The sequence below is a fragment of the Semicossyphus pulcher genome, unplaced genomic scaffold, assembly GCF_022749685.1.
Source record: "Semicossyphus pulcher isolate SPU_LCO1_2020_fin unplaced genomic scaffold, fSemPul1.0.p SCAF_25, whole genome shotgun sequence".
NCBI lineage: Eukaryota > Metazoa > Chordata > Actinopteri > Labriformes > Labridae > Semicossyphus > Semicossyphus pulcher.
This window is the reverse complement of record NW_027211699.1, coordinates 4,682,501-4,703,565: the sequence shown is the minus strand read 5'-3', so window position 1 is coordinate 4,703,565 and position 21,065 is coordinate 4,682,501. Positions and strand designations below refer to the sequence as shown.

General features: G+C 43.4%; 1 protein-coding gene across 2 annotated transcripts in view; it reads right to left on the bottom strand.

The window, feature by feature from the left end:
* Window positions 1-21,065, bottom strand: part of clec16a (C-type lectin domain containing 16A) — a 49,044-nt gene that overhangs the window by 5,022 nt on the left and 22,957 nt on the right. Inside the window, exons 15-22 of one of the 2 annotated variants that reach the window (XM_069676105.1) lie at window positions 20,065-20,109; window positions 15,779-15,829; window positions 15,540-15,668; window positions 14,797-14,917; window positions 5,381-5,532; window positions 4,838-5,042; window positions 3,517-3,687; window positions 1,629-1,766 (exon numbers count right to left, since the gene is read on the bottom strand). In XM_069676105.1, coding sequence (XP_069532206.1) covers window positions 1,629-1,766; window positions 3,517-3,687; window positions 4,838-5,042; window positions 5,381-5,532; window positions 14,797-14,917; window positions 15,540-15,668; window positions 15,779-15,829; window positions 20,065-20,109 — 1,012 coding nt within the window. The remainder of the gene's footprint in view (window positions 1-1,628; window positions 1,767-3,516; window positions 3,688-4,837; window positions 5,043-5,380; window positions 5,533-14,796; window positions 14,918-15,539; window positions 15,669-15,778; window positions 15,830-20,064; window positions 20,110-21,065) is intronic. The other variant, XM_069676104.1, reaches the window with a different exon arrangement.

The following is a 21,065-nucleotide window of genomic DNA, read 5'->3' as shown; positions in this document are numbered from 1 at the left end:
AATGTAGAATGGGCGAAACCACGAGTAGTTTGTACAACTTCCTCCACAGCTATGGCACAAATTTCAAATATTATTGCATCTATGGATTACAGAGAACACCAGCTTTGACTGACAGCGGCTTTTTCCAGGGACGAACTGCTCCTTTAACTGACATGTTTGCAATGCACCCTGGGTGCTGTAGGAATGTAGAATGCTAGCCTCGGGGCTAACTCCTGTCACTTTAATACGCCAGCAGCATACCTAAACTGTACATTAGTTCAGTTGTTTACACCGATCACTCTTTTTTCTGCTCCTCCGCTGCTCCAGTCCACGACACTTCACTTACGTTCACACACTTAACGTTCTCCCTCACTCGCTCTACACATCCCCACTCTCACACTCAGCTCTTCCCACCTCTGTTATTACCGTGCTACAGAACTGATCATCTCAACACCAACGCACCTCAGAAGCCAGGCTCGGACTGGCAAAAACTGCTGGCTAAACTGCTTGTAGATCACACTCGGGATCATCTGACCAGCACCGTCTCGCCCTCTAGTTGGATGGTCCAGTATTATTTTGGTTTCATGACCTACTGTCAGAGCTTAAGTACTTGTACTGGTACTCGTGAAACTACGACGAGCACCGCACCCAGCTTACAGCTTGACGTTAGCCTTACACAAAAGGAAAATGTGTGGCAGTGTCATGTTCGTTTGTTAAGTAAAGCAGAGTTGAGTGTTAAAATGTCAGCAGCAGTTGCATCATCTAATTACTCTGTTACAGTCAGAAAGTGAGGAACATCTGATGAAGTCATTATGAGAACTATAATGATTTTATTAATCACTCATATCGGTACTCGGTATCAGAGTACCAAATGTAAGTACTTGTACTTGGTCTGAAAAGAAGTGGTATCGGTGCATCCCTATTTATTAGTTTACTTATTGTGATCAAACATGCTGATTGGCTGCTTCCCAGCTCAAGTTGGCCCCTGTTCACAAACTGTTTGCCGGAAATGTTGCAAGCAAGATTTGTCCCTCTCTGACGTCCTATGAAACAGATGTTCAAAGTTTTTCTCTTCTGTGATCTGAGAAATAAAATAGTCAGTTGGTTAATTTTTATGGTGATGCAATTATAAGAATCGGGAGATAAATCAGTACGGGAACACTTTCTCCACATGTGAGGAGATGGCATTATGCAGGACGGGAATAAGAGAATTACTCGAGCTGCGTTTTAGACGATGAAACCGGCGTCACGTGTCAAGCCTCGGCTTCAGAATGAGCTGAGAGCAGCCCTCCCAGCTCATCTATCATGTGGATAGAAGTGATCTCTGGCAGCAGAGAGAGCTGACAGCTCCTCTCCGCAATCACACGCCTACCACAAGCAGTTTGCACTGAATTGCAAAACTTTGTGGGCGTGTTGGCACGGGAATATCATGAGTGTGACACGCTTTGTGAAGAAGACCCTGCGGGCTATCCTCTGTGAATTCACATCTCAGTGTGTAAAGGTGCTACGTGTCAGATACACTGTGTTAACCAAGCCTCAACTCCTTAATGAGCCTCGCTTCAACACGATGATACAAAAAAGTCTGCTTCTTTCTGTGTGTGTGTGTGTGTGTGTGTGTGTGTGTGTGTGGGATGTGCTGTGCGAGCTACCTGTGGGGCTCTGAGCTGATATAGTGCTGGCTGTAACAGAGTCGCATCTTCCTGTGCTCCCACTCCCACTGGAGGGAGGCGAGGGGGAGGAGAGGGGCGAGGGGCTGTGCTGCGACACACAGTGAGCCACCGCGAAACCTGGAGACGGCCAACAAGAACATAAGACGCACACACACACACACATACACGCATGTGTTACGATGGTGGCAAAGTTACATGAGCCAATGCAGCCCTAACAGCCTCATTTTAGACGATAAATGATGAGTTGTGTGTATTTTCAGCCCTAAATCTCTCTTATATTAATGCATGTTATTCACTCTGTATCTTCCTGTCACATTAATGTTACTAACATATATCTTCACTGGAGTCTTTGAGCTCCCTTGTCTCGTCAGCTCCTGGGGTTCGCTGCTGCAGACCACACGCTGCTGTTGACTCAGACTGCTACAACTATTAATATCAGCCTTCCCCCGTTATCGTTCTTCTGTATCTATATTATGGTCTTTTATCATTACTATGCTGTTCTTGTTTTTATTACACATGTGTACCATTATTATCGACACTGTAACCAGAAGTCTGTATTATCTGTTGTTGTTGTTGCTCTGTTTCTTTGTCTCTATCTTGCTTCTCCCTCGACCCCACCTTTCAGCCCGTCCAGTCGAGGCAGATGTCTGTTCAACATGAGTCTGGTTCTGCTCAAGTTTTTCTGCCACTGCTGCCAAATGTTGCAAAATGGTGGATTCATGTTGGGTCTCTCTCTACATAATATAACAAACAGTTCGGTCTAGGCCTGTTTTATGGTTATGATTTGGCGCTACACAAATAAGACCTGATTGATAGAAAACTTGAAGTAATAATGTTGAAGATTTTCATTTAAATAAATATCTGTTAAGTCTCTATCTATCGCTGGATGAGGTAACACACTGGTGATTGAGCCTGTGGCCCACTGATGAAAGCCTTTGCATCTGCAGTATTACAGACTGGCTGTCTGTGGCGACTCTCGTGGAAACAATCACAAGCGGCGCCCAGTTAGTGACGCGTTTTCCATCAGCCAGCAGTGGTTGGTCTGCCAGAGAGGGTAGGCGGAGCTAAGCGGCTGCTTTTCCGCTCTCTGCAAGTGTTGCGAGTAAACAGTAATCTACTTTGGCTGAACAAACAAAGAAAATATGGATGACTACAGATACAACTTCAACAAGAAGTGAAAATCCAAAGAAGAAGAAACAAACTCGACGCTCAGATGAAGCAAACAGTCTAAAAAGGAAAGCGACCGACAGCGAGGAAAATCAAGAGTTACAACTGGAGCCAACCGTGGACATCACACATGCAGCACTGTCTGGATATCTGGGAAGTGTGCTCCTGCAACTACCGTTTATCATCATAGGTGCCGCCAAAGAGAACGAAACTGAGATCTTCGAGATTACCACTTTAGGTGCAATTTTGTGTAGGTGTATGTGCTCGTATGTTCTTAAGTCTGTGGGAGATCAACTTAAAATGTATTTAAACTACCTTTAGATATTATTGCACCCAAAACTCATCAAACACTTTCAACAAACGCGGACTCAAATAAAAGCTCTCTATCACCCTCACGGTGATGAAGACGATGGATGATCACATGTCATTTCTATTCAGTGAGAGCAGCAGGAAATATGAACCTTTGAAAACTGATCCAGCAGGAACAGATGAGCTAACGGATGTGACCTTAATGTAACACAATAAAAACGTATAAAGGAAATCGACCATTTAGAAAAAACAACGGCAAGATCAGCTGTTTTCTCAGGAGTCATATTTCAGATAAGAAACTCACAGCTAAGATGAGTTTCTGGATCTCCTAAGTAGTGTTCAGGCTGCAGCAGTACGTGTAAGCAGTGGACTCTGGTTTTCTGTACGTCACCTGGCACTTTGTCGACAGAGGCGAAGACCGATCTGGTCGCCGTGGGGTCGTTGGGCGCCCGTCTCGACTGCTCGTAGAAGCGGAAAGGCAGGGCGCTGGGTGAAGCGTTCGCCGTCTGGCCGAAACCCAGCACCTCGGTGGCACTGGGCTGCACGGGCAGGTCCAACAGAGCTGCACACGGAGGGAGCGGGGAGAGGAGAAGAGGAAACAAACAGATCTATTACAAGAACAAACAGTGGTGTCCTCTTTAGGCTTTCACTATGAATTCAAAATTAAGACGTGAGCATGAGTCCAGTAGTCGTGACTACAGGGGCTCTTTTGGCAGGGATCATGTTGCCTCTGTGTTCATTGCAAGATACCAGATATCTCCTCGTTACCTTTGCGAGTGATTCTAAAGAATCAGACAATGGGGAGGGGAAGTACGAGTGACTGACGGGTACATCTATACTCACAGAATGAAAGGATTTCTTTTGGTCTGAATACACACAACATATTTATAGAACAACATTGTATTGTGAGGTAAAGCACCTCACAAAGAGCAGACAGAATCACTAATCGCATATGCTGGAGAGTACTTTCACTTCTAATACAACTGAGGTCTGACGAAGATGTAGCCTCTGGGAGTGACAGTGAATTTTGTGGGCATTCCGGTTTAGCCGGCGTTCAGCCAAGACTTCCTTTTACGTGCGCTGCATTGTTTACAGCCCAATTAGCAACAAACCAGCAGACAAACTGTCTCCTACATAATAAGGACTGTGTATTAAACAGCCTGTTGGTGACTGTTTTTGAGCAGAAACTAAACTCAACATTTACTCACGAGGCACAGCCGCGTAACTCGTTAGTTATTTAAAACTCAAGACACGCTGTCGTCAGGATCTTATGTTTTAAGTTCTGCGTGCTGACCATCAAAGAAAGATCGGCTGTAAATGTTTATTTACTTATTGTTGCTGCCGGGTCACACGGCTGTATGCTCCGTTTCTGCTGAGTCTCAGTTTCACTGTAAATAGTCAGTTACACAGAGGCTGCACTCTGGCTGAATTTTTTTTTAAAATGCTCCTTTGTTGAACGGAGGTCGGATCGATCGTTTCCGATGCGTTCGAGGAAGTCGGGAAATCTAAACGGCTTTCGTGACACAGCGTCAGGGAATTTGTCTCAAGTTGAATTTTTGTTGTTAGCTGTTAGCATGCAGATGTCTGTTTACAGAGATTATGAAGAATCGTCATCAGATGACGCTGATGGGAGCCGGGATGTCATACAGTACGCGCCGCCTGCTTTTGCTCCTCACACGGACTGATTTCTGACAGTTTCCTCGTCTTCTCACCTGCAATCCTCTGCATCTTCATGCGCCGGGCCTGGATGCGGCCCTTGGCCAGCCTCTGCTTGGCGATGATGCAGCGGATGTGGTCGGCGAAGATGAAGTTGGCCTGCAGGATGGGCAGGGGCTTGGCGTGCGGGTTGGAGCTGGGCTTGTGGATGACGATGTTCAGCGCTCTGCTGTCATCCTCGACGCCGGACACCTGCATGTCCTGTTGAGTTAAAGACATGTGACATGAGTCATAAAGCTCAGTAAACAAAACTACATTCACAACATCAGACCCAAAAGAGCAGCTTGCTTCACATAAAGAAGAAAAAGGAAGGAAACATGATATTATAGATGTAGGAAACACATGGTTATGACTCACTCGTCAGTTTCACAATAGCAGACTGTATGTATTCTGCTTTTAGGTTTCAGTATTTCGTTAGAAATATGAGCTTAAATATCTTCTGTGGTAATCTGAGGCCACACAGACATTGCAGAATATTCTGTTAACAGTAAACAGAGTTCATTCTCTTAACACGTATGATCACACCACTTTTCTCTTACTTGCAGAAGGCCGGCGAACTTGACTACACCCCATCCGAGGCGTTTGGTTTCGGGTTCGACCAGACTCATCTGGTACACGTCCACGGCCAGGAACCTCTGGGCCTGGCCGCCATCTTTGCTCACCACCATGCAGGCGATCAGGTCGCTGTTATCTGCAAAACAGCACAAACAGGGCGGTTATACGTCTAGGGCTTGTTAGGACCAAGATTCTGCATTCAAAACATATTACAGATGGTGTGTGCATACAATAACAAGACTTAAGGCCTAATTCACTGAAGGATTACATGGCTTTTGTGCTTGCTAAACCTGTGCAGATGACACAGAAAGACTCATTCTCATTCTCACAACACACAGTGCCCAACGCGCTCTGCAGAGCAAACAGTGTCTCTGTGCTGCAGTTTGCATAATGACTCATTTAAATATGTGCAGACATTTGGTTCAGTTTGGCCCCTTTCTATGCAAATGAGCCTTGTGGTAAAAAGCGTCTAATTCACAAACAGTGTGATCGAAAAAACACGTCAGTTAAAGGAGCAGTTCGCCCCTGCAAAAAGCCGCTGTCAGTCAAAGCTGGTATTCTCTGTAATCAGCAGAAGCAATAATATTTGAATTTAGCGCCATAGCTGTGGAGAAAGTTGTACAAACAGCTCGTGGTTTCGTCCATTCTACATTCCTACAACACCCAGCGTGCATTGCGCCCCTCCCTCTGAAAGGAACGGCCCAGCGAGAGACGCTGGAGTGAAACACTGTCGTTTCCACTGCAGGCAACGGCTCAGAGCGGGAGAGAATCTGAAACACGTCAAGAACATACCGGTGGATCGTCTAAAAAATCTTCAGGTCTGCAGTCTACATTTCAAACCTGACGATTTTGAACGAGACATGACATCGAAGGCGGGCGTCCTAGATTGAGGAAGTGTAGTTTAGCGAGCTCCCTGGCCAGACGTAAAACGCGTCATCTGGCGGAGGTTTTCCAGGGCCCATCGGAGAAGCAGATAGCGTCCTCCAAAGGCACAGAGTCAAATTGCATTTTCTTCCTACCATAATGGCATTAGCTTCCCATGATAGCATGATAGGACTGAGGCTATATAATAATATTTTGTCATTATCATCAAAATCTGGAAATCGATCAGTTTGGTGCAGTCAGATTCTCAAGCCCGGCACACATGCGTGGAGGCGGTCTGGAGCCATTACGCAGGGCGGGGATTATTACATGGACGAGCTGCTGTTGCTTGCTCGCTCAAGAAATGAAGCTGCGTCACAGGCAGGTTAAACTAGTAAACATCACCAAACAGTTCAAAGAGCTGCCCCCTCCTCTCCCTGCTCCTCATCGATCTGTGGATAGAGTAGAGCTCCGTCAGCGTGTTTGAGCTTGAATATCGTCAGTGCATGTTGCTGTGTGAATCGGACCTTGAGATGGAGCAGATAGACGTGCAATTTATGATGCTATCAGCGATTGCAATTCATTCTTAGTGAATTCCCCCCTAAGAGTCAACAGGTTAGGAGTTACGAAAAAGGAGCACACATCGTACACTGTAGCTTTAAGAGCCGACTTCTGTTTTATGGTGCAGATGAATAATGATTCATCTTTTTAATTAAGCAAATTAAGTAACTGATTATCAAGTTTTTACCTCCTGAAAAGCTGTTCTGCTAGTTTTGTTTTGAACACACATGATTAAAATCAGTCAAACAGACTTCACAGCCTTAAAAGGACAAAGCAGAGGACGCTTTTCTCCCACACGTCTAGAAGGCCGATGAATAAAACTGGTGCGCCCACACCTCAGCAGCTTCACTTCACTTTACTGCAAAACTTACAGCAAAGAAAAGTGGAACCGATGACGACTTGATTTGAAACCACTGGTTTTGGTTTATGTATCACCCACCCACCCTGGCTGGCTCGAAGTGTAAACTAATAACAACGCTGACGTACAGCCCCCTGATGAACTTCTCTTTCTCTGGCTCAGTTTCACTCATGGCCCTTCCACTGTATAATTCTGTCTGCTTCATTGATTTCTATTCTCAAGAATCTTGACCAGTCCAGGTTTATCTGGTACATGACGCATGTTATACGTGTGAAATTGGATCCACGTTCAGCACACTTGGATTTTTTTGCGCTGGAACAAGCACTACCTCGCAACAGGGGGTTGCCAGCAATTTCACTCTAGCCCCTGAAGCAGTGAGGAGTAAAAAGCACCTGCAACTTTAAGAGACAAAGTGTTGGTTCCATGTCAAAGCGATTTGGATCATTGAACCGATGATGGCTTCAAAGCACTGAATTTCTTCTGAAAGTACAGAGAGACGCCTTTCTATGAAAGACTTGGTTTCATTACGTTTCTATGTTTTATTCAAGGACTTTTTTTAGATTCACTTCTCCTTTGATTAGAAGGAAGTTTAGAAGAAGGAACGGAGATGTTTAAGAAACAGGACTCATTGTTTGAGTCTCTGAAAGCACACTGTGCTGTCATGAGTTAAATCAGGACTACTCTGCCATCATTACTCACTCAGCAAATGTGGTGCTAATGATAAATACTGCAGAAGTGTCGAGAGGTCAAGAGGAAATTAACTTGTATTATGTCTGTGGAGGTTCTCAGTCATCCAGGTCATTTGAAGCTTAATCCAAAAGGCAACTGGACTTGGTTGAAATTCTTTAAAGGTAATGTCGAAGAACACAGTTTCGTTCTCTTTGGCGGCACCGGTGGCGTTAAACGGTAAATGCAGGAGCACATTTCCCAGATATCCAGACAGTGCTGCATGTGTGACGTCCACGGTTGGCTGCGGTTGTTCCTTTTCAGACTGTTTGCTTCATCTGAGCGTCGAGTTTGTTTCTTCTTCTTTAGATTTTCACTTATTGTTGAAGTTGTATCTGTAGTCATCCATCTTTTCTTTGTTTGTTCAGCCATAGTAGATTACTGTTTACTCGCAACACTTGCAGAGACCGGAAAAGCAGCCGCTTAGCTCCGCCTACCCTCTCTGGCAGACCAACCACTGCTGGCTGATGGAAAACGCGATTTTTTCCGCCAATGTCGCCTCAGACAATCAGTCTGTAATACTGCACATGCAAAGGCTTTCATCAGTGGGCCATAGGCTAAATCACCATTGTGTTACCTCATTCAGCGATAGAGACTTAACAGACATTAATTTAAATGAAAATCTTCCAGAGTATCACTTTAAAATGTTTCATCTCTCATCCAAATGAAATTAGCAGATTACATAAATCATCTTCCTTTCAGTGTTAATCTCTTTAACGAAAACTGTGACAATAAAGGTTCGTCAACAACCTTTTTTCCACGAAGACGAGGCGTTGACGCGCTAAAAATAGATCTTTGATAACAAAAACTGTGACGAGGCGTGTGTTTTGTTTCTGTGAATGAGACGAGACGGGACTGAAATGTTAGTGGTGGGCTGTCGGATCATTTAAAGCCCCAAGCAGCAGTTAGAGATAACGGGTGTCAAGAAGGTGGTTGTGAACTTTCTCTGTTAACCCAGGCTTTCTGCTTCAGGCTCTGTGCGCGCCCTTTGGCGCTTCTTCCGCGCAAAAAGGAGCGATCATCGGCCCGTCTGCTTCAGTCAGACTGTTGACTAAATGAGAAGCGATGATGAAAAGTCATCTCTAGAAGTGTCATCTTCATCGTTCACTGTTTGGATGATCTGCTGAAATTAAAGTGCTCATTTTACCTGAAGCAAACAGGTAAAAATGAGAGGAAGGAGACTTAAGGGGGGTCATATTTTCTCAAGAGGGAAAAGGTGTGGCTAAAATGTGATGACCTAAACTATAACGGGTAAAAATGACTAAAGCGTGACTAAAACTAAAAAGCATTACGTCTAAAGTTTAAGACTAAATCTAAGGTAGGTGCCAAAATGAACACGAACTTGATAGCATCTTTTAGCATGTTAATGACCTGCAGAGGCTTATATTTCTAGCTCTGTCCACCAGCTAGTTTAGAGCAGAAGAGACCTTTCGGATTAAGCTTCAAACTTTGTTTTATGAGACATGGATGAGAACCAAGCTAAAGTCAGAGACACTCTGTTCTCCCTTTTGTAACCACTAAATCATTCTACAATCGAGCTCAATATGATTGAACTGTCTGTGTTCAACACTCCTTGTCCCTGCAAGCATTCCTCTGAGTTTTCAAGCATCCTTAACGAACCTGCCAGACTGCACAGGCATACAATGGAGTCAGTGTGTTCACCAGTGTGAAGACGAAAACAAGGACTCCAGTTTGGTTCCAAGTGTCGTATTTCTTTTGGAGTTCATCCTCAGGAGACATCTTGTCCCACTTGAGTCTCATTACAGATATCTAATGTATAATATGGGCGTCACCATTTCTCAAGAGCTTACAAGGACCAAAACGCAACACGAAAACACACAGCGAGTGCTGAGTGATTCGGCATTTACCACAGGATGTAGTGAAGTGGAGGCTGTAGCTGTTTGTGGGTGGAAGGTTGCAGGTTTAAATCCCCAGACCTCTGAGGAAACCCCCCCCTCTTCCCACAATGACTCTGTAAAGCGTGTTCTTATTCACCCACCTGGTCTGAATGAAAGTGACAGTGACAGTGACAAAAAAGGAGGAAATCCAACAAGGGAATATTTCCCGAAGCAGATGTGGGTAAACTCGAATCAGATTATCACATTTACTGAACAGATTATAATTCTGATTATTTATTATTTTGGGTGAAATTTACTGGAAGCCAAACCAGCGCCGTTCTGAAAGCTGCTGAAAGCTATCAGAGCCTAAATCTGTCGCAGACTCTGCGAACAAGCGTTTGGAAAAACCGTCACAGTTTCAACCGCTGAATCAGATTTGAAAGTGAAGCTGCAGGGAGACATCTGGTTTCAGTCCGTGTGTTTCAGTCCGTGTGTCAAGTGATTTTTTTGGGTGCTTTCACAACAGTTAGTCGGTATATTTAGTCCTGTTGACACTGACGAACGAACCAAGAGGGGTAAACATGGAGTTATACTAACTAACAGGCAGGGTTGTCACGATACCACAACTTCAATCTTTGAAATGGTACTCGTAAAAAAGAAAGACGTTACTCATACGTGTTTCGAAACCACAACAACAAAAATAGAAGTCCTTGGAACAAAACATGAGGTAATTTTCTTGTTTTTAATTTCCCACCTTCACACGCCGCTGGTACAGAAACAAGTCATTAAACACACCAGCTCATTTGACTTCCTGTTAATAGTAATGAAAGGCTTATTGAGCAGGAGTTTCCATATCAAAATAATCCCTTTAGAAGTAACAATCTGGAAGATTTTCATGTAAATAAATGTCTCTATCTATCGCCGAATGAGGTGACACAAAGGTGATTGAGCCTGTGGCCCGCTGATGAAAGCCTTTGCAGTTGCAGTATTACAGACTGGGTGTCTGGTGCGACGGCGCCCAGTTAGTGACGCGTTTTCCATCAGCCAGCAGTGGTTGGTCTGCCAGAGAGGGTAGGCGGAGCTAAGCGGCTGCTTTTCCGGTCTCTGCAAGTGTTGCGAGTAAACAGTAATCTACTATGGCTGAACAAACAAAGAAAAGATGGATGACTACAGATACAACTTCAACAAGAAGTGAAAATCCAAAGAAGAAGAAACAAACTTGTTTATAGGAATAGTCCGCTGTGTTGCTGTATGAGAGCTGCAGGTGCGACAGAGGGCGGAGCAGTCAGACACACACAGTCGGCAGGATGAAGCGACTTCGGCCTATAAAAACAAACTCCTGTACCTTCCTGCGGGGTTGTATGGAGGTGTAGGCCTGTTAGTTTGTTGTTTAGAGCGTAACCGCTGTGAAACTGTCAGAAAATATCATCTTATTTTTCTGCTCTATTCACATTAACAGCGCTCGCTCTCTCCACTTCCTGGCTCTTTAGCTCTTTTGCTCACGGCAGCTTTGGGTTGAAAATCTGACTCTGGTACTTTTTGGTGCTATCGAATGTAAAAATAATGGATCATCATATCGTTTTAAAACACGAAGTATTGAAAATTTGGACCACCCTATTAACAGGTTCTGTAAATTCAGTGTATAAAACGCTTTCTTAGGACCACAAAAAGTGGGCAGAGAGAGGTTTGTTATTGTGTTACGGTATTTCACACAGACGATGGAGCTTTGATGTAGCTAAAGTTGTCGGTTGTTAAGTGGCGGCGTCACACCCACGCATTAAACTGTGTCTGGGTCCAAGCCGCTACAATGCCTCCTATTTACAATATGCTGCAGTGCCGTTTTGTGTTTTCCTCGGACATGCACCCTCAGGCTGCCAGCTACCGCTAGCTACAGCACCGGTAGCTAACAGGATTCCAAACCGGACATGGCGAAAACAGAGGGTAGGCTGTAGCTTTAAATGAAAATAAATTGAAATAGTGTTGAAATAACTTGTATAATAACAGAAATAACATTTTTATTAATAATAGCTACAGAAAACCCCCAAAAGACGTAGATTCCGGTGTGGCGTATACTCCAGATTTTACTGATTATAAACATCATTACAAATAGACTGCATGTAAAGTACAATAACTAAAAGGTTCAACAGGATGCTCCCGAGCAGTTGTGATGCGGGGGTGAGTTGCTGTGTCATTGCTGTCACACACTCAGAGTGGGACAGAAGCATCACAGTTCCTACAGACTGATCTGACCTATTGATCAGGAATAGATCATTTCTTCTTTAATCGTCGGCAGAAGTGTTTTGCCAAAAAGCACCGAAACTGCAGCTCAGTCATCACAGATGGCATGATAAGAGTCAAAGGCTACGACTGCCTACTTTAACCACAGAGGGTGCAGTCTTCAGTGCTGCGTAAACAGCTCAGTGGAATTAACAATGAGGTCTTCTCTTTCATTCTAAGAAGTGATATTAACGGTATAACCTGCTGACATTTTATTCATCTGAACTAAAGGAAACAGAAACTGAACTTTATACTTGTGCAATGTTTATATTATATTAGCTTCTCTGATAAAAGTCATTTCTTTGTCATCTTATAATGCAAGCAAGTGTGTCTGTTTCTATTGAACCTTTTTTCTCTCTGAAAAATAAAACCAAGTTATAATCACAACAAGAGGAGGAGGCCGTCCTGTCTCCTCTTAATGAAAGCCAGGAGGAGAGAAGTAAAAAATTCTGACACTTTAAATACTTTTACTCACGCAGACATGATCAAGCGCAGTCAGAACAGACTATAACATTAACGTAAATGTCATCTTATCTGCTTGATGGGCTAGTGATGGAAAATGTTGATCTGCCGCCTATACTAACCTCAATCCAAAGAGAGTGGGCAGTAGACGGTTTTTGGAGGAGTCACACATTAATTAATGGAATTAAACAGAAGTGTTATGATTTTACGTCCGGTAAAGTAAATGTTATCTCTATACTTGGTTATGATTCTTCTAGGAGGAGGAAACAACAGCTCCTGATGATGGTTTACGTTAAACACAGGAAATATGATTCTGTCCTTTTATGGAGTTGCTCTTCTCTCATAGAGGCAGACAACCTTTCACACTCCGAACCGGGATTCAATAACATAAATCATATTGGTTGTATTCACTGTTACATCTCTACTTGTTTCAATCATAGACTGTATAAAAAGATGGACGACATGACAGCTCCATTAAAGTGAAGCCAACCCCTTCTAGCGCCCCCTGCTGACTGGCTGCAGTATAGGTTATAAAGCCCGTCTCCTCCATGTTAACAGACGGGACATGAGTCAGTCTATAAAATCTAAATACACGGCAAATACATTTTTCTCAAACATAGTTTCTGTCATTATAGTTAGTTCTTATCCTGCTGATTTAGGTCCGTGTGTTCATTTTTCTGACAAGTTTAGTTTTAATTCGTTATTTGATGCTGTAAAAAGGATGATTGACAGCTCTGTTGACTGATACGGCTCCTACGTAAACGTAACTAAAACAATCCCTACAGTCATTGAAGTTTACATATCTGTGAACGTCTGCTTCAGACCAACACAAGAAGCTGTTCTGCTGTTAAATACGCCGACATGCGGGATGTTTGCCGTTTTTCTCAGTAAGTTAAGTGTGTGTTTTGGTTAGCGGAAGTGGCTACAGCAGCTCCACCCGCCGATCTCTACTGCGCAACTCTGGCTCCAACTGAGCGCCTATCATGGGGGCTATTTTGGCATCAATTTTGTACAATGACAGCAGATGGAGACGCTTTGTTCATCCATATATATAGTCAATGGTTTCAATGTGTTCCTGAATGCAGCAATTTTTGTCTCTCTGGCAACACAGGCACTGCAAGCTAGCAGGATAAACTCTTTGTTTTGTCTTTTATGGCATTTTGTTGAACATAGTTTGAGATGATGAAACCAGGCCAAACCTTTATTACACTTTAAGTAGCTAACTATTAGGTATATAATTCAACTATCATCAACTATTATTTAATTATTATGTATATTTCTTCTGACTATTTTAATATTTTTATATCTATTTATTCTTGTTTTATTCCATTTTTATTTTATCTGAGTCTGCACTCCACAGCTCAGGGAGATGCTTCGTTGTCTTGCGCAATGACAAAGGCTTGAAATACTTTCAGGGGGGACCTGGTTAATAACGTTAATTCTAAAAGAACACACTATAACAAGAACTTACTCTTCATAAGTAGCTTAATTAGAGCTAACCTTTAGATAGTGACTTGAGAACATGATTGTAAAGGTCAGCATATTTACATGTGGATTGTTACACATAGACAGAACATTTGCACAAAGCACCAACAGGAGCCAACGACGCATGCATGCAAATGTCAAAGAAAAAGATTTGCAGCCGTTCGTGCATTGCATGTGTGTGAAATAACTTCAGTTCTGTTTACATTACTCTGCGAATGTACTCGTGATATCCTGCAAGGCAGAGTGAACCACATGAAAGTTTCCACTTCTGCACATGTATGTACAGTAGGCTGTTCAGGTGATCTCAGCATGTTTCGAAGAGTGTGTGTGTGTGTGTGTGTGTGTGTGTGTTCAGGTTTCTGGTGAGAGCGTGTTAGAAAAAGAGTGAAATATGTTCTTTTAGAGAAAGTGTACACTGTAGGAGTGGTGAGAGTTTTTCTTTGATGCAAAATGGAAATATATTGTAATTAAATCCCATGTATGCTGCTCAGAGTGTTTGCAGCTCACAGCTCCTCTGCTCCATGTTGCTCTCTCCCCTGCAGCAGCACTGCGCACAGGACTCAGGGGCTACTACGTGTTATGCAAATGAATACGTGATGACGTAATCAATATGCAAATTAGTGTATGACTTGAGACTTTTTGAGCTAGTGTTAGCTACTTTCATTGGAATACAGTCGGCCTCTGTATATAGGACGCGCAGATTAAACCGCTGAGCTAACCTAGCGCCCCTCCAACCCAAAATGACACATAAATATGCAGCTGTCCTGTGTGTACCCTGTGGCCTGGTTTTGTACCATAAAAGTATGCATATGTTTCATTGCGGGGGTCTTACTGAGGTCGAGCACGTCGTCGGTCTTGATGAGGTCTTCTGGTCTGGTCAGAGGCAGCTGCGTCTCAGGCTCTCCCTGAAGCTGCAGCGATAAGGACCGCAACATGAAGAACACTCGGATCGCCTGTTCACACAAACACAAACAGAAGCGGTTAGATAACTTGTATTAAGCCAACGACACTTACAAGCTGATGTAGAGAAGGAAATCGTAACCGCGCTTCAAGAAGATGCTTTTATCTCAGTCAGAATCTGGCTAATCATTTTCATCTTTCAGATTTGGAGTCGGGCCAGCGTGCTGTCATATCTCTGCGGCGGGGTTGTTGTTTCTGGCAGAACGTGAAAGAACACACCTGCTCAGAGGGGTGCAGTGTAATTGCATGGGTACTGAGAAAAGTAAACCACTTCTTTGGAAATAGAAACATTCAGCTTGGTCGAGTTCATGTGTCCCAGCTGCAGGATCTGACTTCACAAGGCCTCTAATCAATCAACCTTATAAATCCCACAAGGGGTGAAAGGTGCAGAGTATTGCACAAGAACACAAAGACTGGTTAACACCATAAAAGCATCAGGCTTGATAAAAGGAAGATCATTTTAAAACCTACAGAGCATGCAGTTGATGTGATTCAGTTCAGCAGGGAAAACAAAGACATCCTGATGGCAGCACAGGAAGTTCAGTTGCATGGAGCCAGCTGTATTGAGCTTGTGTGTGTGTGTGTGTGTGTGTGTGTGTGTGTGTGTCTACACACCCTGCGTGTCTTCTCCACGTCCCCACAGGGCAGCCTCTTGACGAAGTCGATGCCAGTCAGAGGGGTCCCGGTGGGAGGCAGCAGTATGGAGGCATCCATCATGAGATACTCCACATTCAGCGGTTTACTCTGCAACATATGCAAACGGCACAGATAAGAACATGCGTGTAAGCTCGGGGAAATCCTGTTTAAAGGAAGAAACAACGAACAACTGTGACATGGAATAAAGGTCTACTGACCGTCATGCTCCTGTATTCATCTTCAAACATGTCCAGGAAGATCTCCTCGCCCTATGATGACATGATGAAAACTCCAGTTAAGAATAACACAGTAAATGTGTGAAAAACACTTGGATGGACAACGCTATTGAGTTCACTGCCTTTCTGCGTTAAGTGTGAGCCCTTTGTGCACAAATAATAAACACCATCCTACATGCACAAACATCCCGGCATCATCCTGGAACAGTGCCAAAGCCGACACCACTAAACGGGGCAGGGATGTTTCAAGCTTTTTTGTTTGGTGCTTACAAACAAACATGGAAACTCAGGGCGCTTTCACACCTGACAGATTTGCTCGGGACTTTCGGATTTCACTCGGAAAGTCTGGTTTGTTTGGACAGGTGAGAACAAGCGTCCGAACTGTGGTGTAGGCTAAACAACCGAGCCACGATCCAGAAAAGACGAGTCTCGGCGCGTTCCCAAACGAACCAAGGGCCGGTCGATGCAGGTGAGAACATGAATGGGCTTAAAGTAGGATCAAATACAGGAAGCAAACAAAACACTGTGCATTGTGGGTAATTAAAGGATGTTGACACAGCAAGATGACTAGAGAACAGACGTGGAAATAGAAATACAGGCTGGGCAAACAATTTCACTAATGCTTGTGGAAACGCAGGCACCTAACCCTAACAATGTTTGTAAAAAGTTGAATTTGTGAACAATCAGAAAGCAGTTTCCTCTGCATCAAACCTTTTGGTCCTCTGGCAAAAGCTTCAAAACACAAACCAAACTGGAGGCAAAATGCAACACGGTAACAATTTGGTCTTTGACTTGTATCCAACAAACAGACCCTATAGCTCCTTTCTCAGTGGTCAAAAAACCCGCTAACACTCGGCTTTTTTGCTCAGTGGGAAAGGTTACAATCAGCACTCAGACCCAGGTCAAATGATCGGCACTGATGGGAACAAAAAACCCAGTTCGACACTCTGATCTCTAGATTACCTAGCTCTGTTTTATTATCACACAGGGTATCTAGACTTAAAAATCTGGTTTGTGTTCAAAATAATCTCTCAACACTTCCTGTGTGGAGTGTTACACAAAGTGTTACTTTCCATCAGGATGTCACAGTATGTTCTCTGCGTTTGTTAGGTACTACTATTGCGTGTCCTATTGCACGCAACAGTCACCGTAAGCACAGAGATAAACGTTTCTTATCTGTAAATATAAACAACACTGCGAACGACACTCTTCTAAACACGCAACCGTTTAAACATTCTGCCCCTCTGCTGTCGTGTTCCAGCTCATCACACATAATAATGATCGTGTGAGTGGGGGAGGAATTTGACAAACTCCTGTTATATAACCAGAACAGATAAGACAAGATGCTTGGACACGCTCTGCTGTCAAAGGGACGGGAGAGCGATTGTGTTTGTGTAGATACTCATCAACAGTTCATCGTGTGCATGTGAGCACGCGGACACATCAGGGCTAAAAGATTCCAGCGACTCTGACACCCTTATGAAAAAGTAGCAGCTGGAATGACACGTTTCTTTGTTAAATAAATACACTTGTGGGCTGCACTCATACTGTGTGTCATCAACCAGGCCTGACGAGGTTCAAATGTGTGTTTAATCAGCGTGAGCAGCCCGCTGACCGTAGCATGTTAAAACGTAAGCTCACCGTCTCCTACTTCCTGTTGACACACACAACCTCACGCCGTGTGTGCGCTGCAGGTGCTACCGCTAAAAGTAAACGCACTGCGGCACGTCCGCTCTGTAATAGGTCCGTTTATGTAGCCACAGCGTTAACGAGCACCGGGACGAGTTCCCGCTGATAACGGGAAACACTCACTTATAAGACACCTCGCTGATCGGAGCGTCTGCCTCGATCATCCCACCGACCGGATCTGTGACAGCAGCAGGGTTATTACAGTTAACGAAAACTAAGACTAAGACTAGCAGTGAAAAAATAATTTTGTTAACTGAAATAAAAATTAAAACTAAAACTAAATAAAAACTACAATGAACAGTGCAACACTAACTAACGAGCTGCAGTCAAATCAGCTTCGTTTTCATTGTGAAAACGCTTTGTCCTGTTCTGTTTGACGAGAGACACTGACCTCATAAAAAGAACCTAGAATGAAGAACACACATCATATTGGCTTTGCACAATATGGGACATTTAATTAACATGTCATGCATTCCTTCATCCTACTTTTATCAGCTTCATAAAATGAAGACTTCTCTCATAAAACCTGAACATTTTAAATAAAAACTAAACTAAAATTCATCAATTTCTCAAAATAGCAATGAAACTACTAATGAACTAACCAGAACTGAAATCAAAAACCAAACAGAAACACTGAATAAAACTAAAAGCTAATGGACATTTTGGAACTATAATAACTCTGAACAGCAGCAGCGTCCCGTGCTTGTTTACAGTTTACAGGCAGATGACACACAGACTCGGTCAGCTCTCTCTGTGCTTTCATGAAGGGCTGCACTGTGTGACGGACTTTTCCTGTAGATTTGTCATAGGAAACGACAAACTGGAGCCTTTTCGTTTTGCAATGAGCAACAATAAAGAAGCACCGTGACATGTTTCACTCAATTTGCTTCACAATCGCATGTCCTGCGAGGAGTTCGTTAAAGAGCAGCTCCAGTCCTGATTTGAGACTTATAAAATGCTCTGTTTGAAAATAAATTGTGTCTGACGTGTTTTTTCTGCGAAATCCGTTTAATTATGTTGTAAAAATCCTCCCAAGGCGTCTCCTCCTTCTCCCTCGTTAAACATTCCTGAATCTGCATAGGCCCCGCCCACTATGCACATTTCCAACCGCCCGCTTTGAATGCAAAAATAAAACACGTCTGTGCCGTTGTTTAGTGGCAACTTTTTGAAACTTAGCTAGCTTGAAATGTAGTAATTAGTCGCAGTAACGTTAACGTAGTAAGTAGTGAATTTGCATAATGACGATGACGGTTACAGCTGGCTCATAATGCACATAATGATATGCTTAGCGTCGCCCCGTCCATTAACAGGATTGGCTCCTTAAGTTTGTGACCTCTCAAAGCTGCCAATGTGAAAACGTGTTGTTCAGCCTGTCCTTGGTACACTGCAGTTTAAAAGCAGACAGGCCCAGCCATGGAGATGACTGCTGATGTTGTCCCTGATATTTCTTGTAGCACATGAGAAACACCACATGGAGATGTTTAGGATAAAAACTTGATGCTCACTGGAGGGGGGCTTTAAACAAAACATTGTGCAGCCCTAACAAGAAGCAACATAAATCAACACAATTTAACAAAACGCCTTTAAATCAAATGAATGAAACCAATAAGAAGACAATCTGAACTTTTATATTTTGAAAATGGGTTTTTGTTGATTCTTTGTGTTCTTTACATGACACTAGCTGTCGTTATGTGCAGCTTCTCCTTTTTTAAACTGTAGATGTTTGAGAGGAAACTTAAATTAAAGCAAGACTGTAGCAAGAGAGAAACGACTTCTTCAAAACGACCACATTTTCATCAGTGAGCCTCTCTGATTGACAGTCATTGTCGAGGGAGTATGTGATCGCAGCAGTTTTTCCTTACTGCTGATTTAGTACTTTTCTGCCCCTCTCTGTGCCTCCTCTGCCTCCTTGGCCTCCATGGCTGACGTGGTTGAATTGTGAAAGTGGGCCAAACTGAACTCCTGTGACTGATTCCAAAACTGATATCCAAAGAGAAAGAGAAACCACCGAGATGTTCCCATGCTTGCTACGAGTGATTTACTGACGAGCAGAGGCTTCTTACTTTCAGGTTTTCCTGTAACACTTTCAGAGAAACGGTTTCACTCACAATCAGTGGATCGTTCTCACGTGCACATACGAGTGCTGGCTGAACCACGAGCTACCTGTTCAGTCTTTTAGTTTCTCTTATAGTGGAAACTGCTCGTAACTCAGTCTGTTACTTTCTTTGTCCCTGAGTTATTGTTTATGCGTCTGTTTTCCTCTCCCACTGTTTCTCTCTCAGCATCCAACACAGCAACATTTTTTTATGGTATGAAAATAAATACAGTGAAATAACCGGAGTCATATTCTAAACAATCTCTGTCTGTTTATGCGAGTTTGTGGTTTAGGCGTCTTAACTCTTCCTTCTTTGTACCCGTTTGTGTTTATACTCTGTAAATGTGTCGGTAGCTGGAAGAGAAGCATTTCTCTTTGTATGTAAGTGGTGTGTGCTTGCTCCTGTGCATGTGTACTGGGTGGATACTCAGTGTCTGGTTGTTTCAAAGAGTGTGTGATGGTGTGTGTTACTGTACACACTCACCTTGTAGAATCTCCGCAGTAGATGCAGACTTTCTTCTCGAGCTCCCTGCGAACACAAACATGAAGGACAAATAGTTAGAAAGTAATTGAAAGTTCAAAGTCTGAACCGTCAATCACATCAAATGTCTGTTTTCTAACACCGCTTATCCCAGCTGTCATTGGGCGAGAGGCGGGGTTACACCCTGGACTGATCACAGGGCTGATACATCAAATCTACGGGTAATTTTAGAGTCACCAATGAACCTAACGAGCATGTCTTTGGGCTGTAGGTGGAAGCCTGAGTGCCTGGAGGGAACCCACGTATGCACAGTGAGAACATGTAATCTCCACACACAGAAAGGCCCTCTTCATCCGAACCAGGATTCCAACCAGGAACCTTCTAGCCGTGAGGCGACAGCGCTAACCACTGCACCACCGTGCAGCCTGAAGAGTGACTAGTATTGTACAAACTTCTGCACTTTTTCACATAAAAATCACATGACGTAAAACCACTGCCATGTCAAATAAAATCACATTATATCTCGACGGACAAAATGTTTAAATATTAACACGTGTAGAGGAAGATGTCGCACACCTGTTTCAGAGGACAGGTGTGCAGGAGAGGAACAAACTGCAGCTGAACTCCCGCACACTGTCCAACTTGCACAAAATACATTGATTTGTTTGCAACATCCCTGCCCTCGGCCTTCATCAGGCAAACAGTTTGTGAACAGGTGCTGGCCCACCTTGATGGTCACAATAAGTAAACTAATAAACAGATTAATAAATCACCCACACCAGCCTGATTAGATATTATAATTGAAACATTACCACAGACTTTAGATTATTGTTCCCAAACAAGATTCAATAATTCATCTCTCTGCAAAAGACTTACCTGCACAAGTCTTTTCAAACACATTCTCTCCAAGTTCTTTTATAGAAAAGTAAAGCCTGGCCCACACTACAAGACTTTTAAAATCTTAACAGATGTTGAAAATGTGAGCGAGCCCAGGCATGACGACA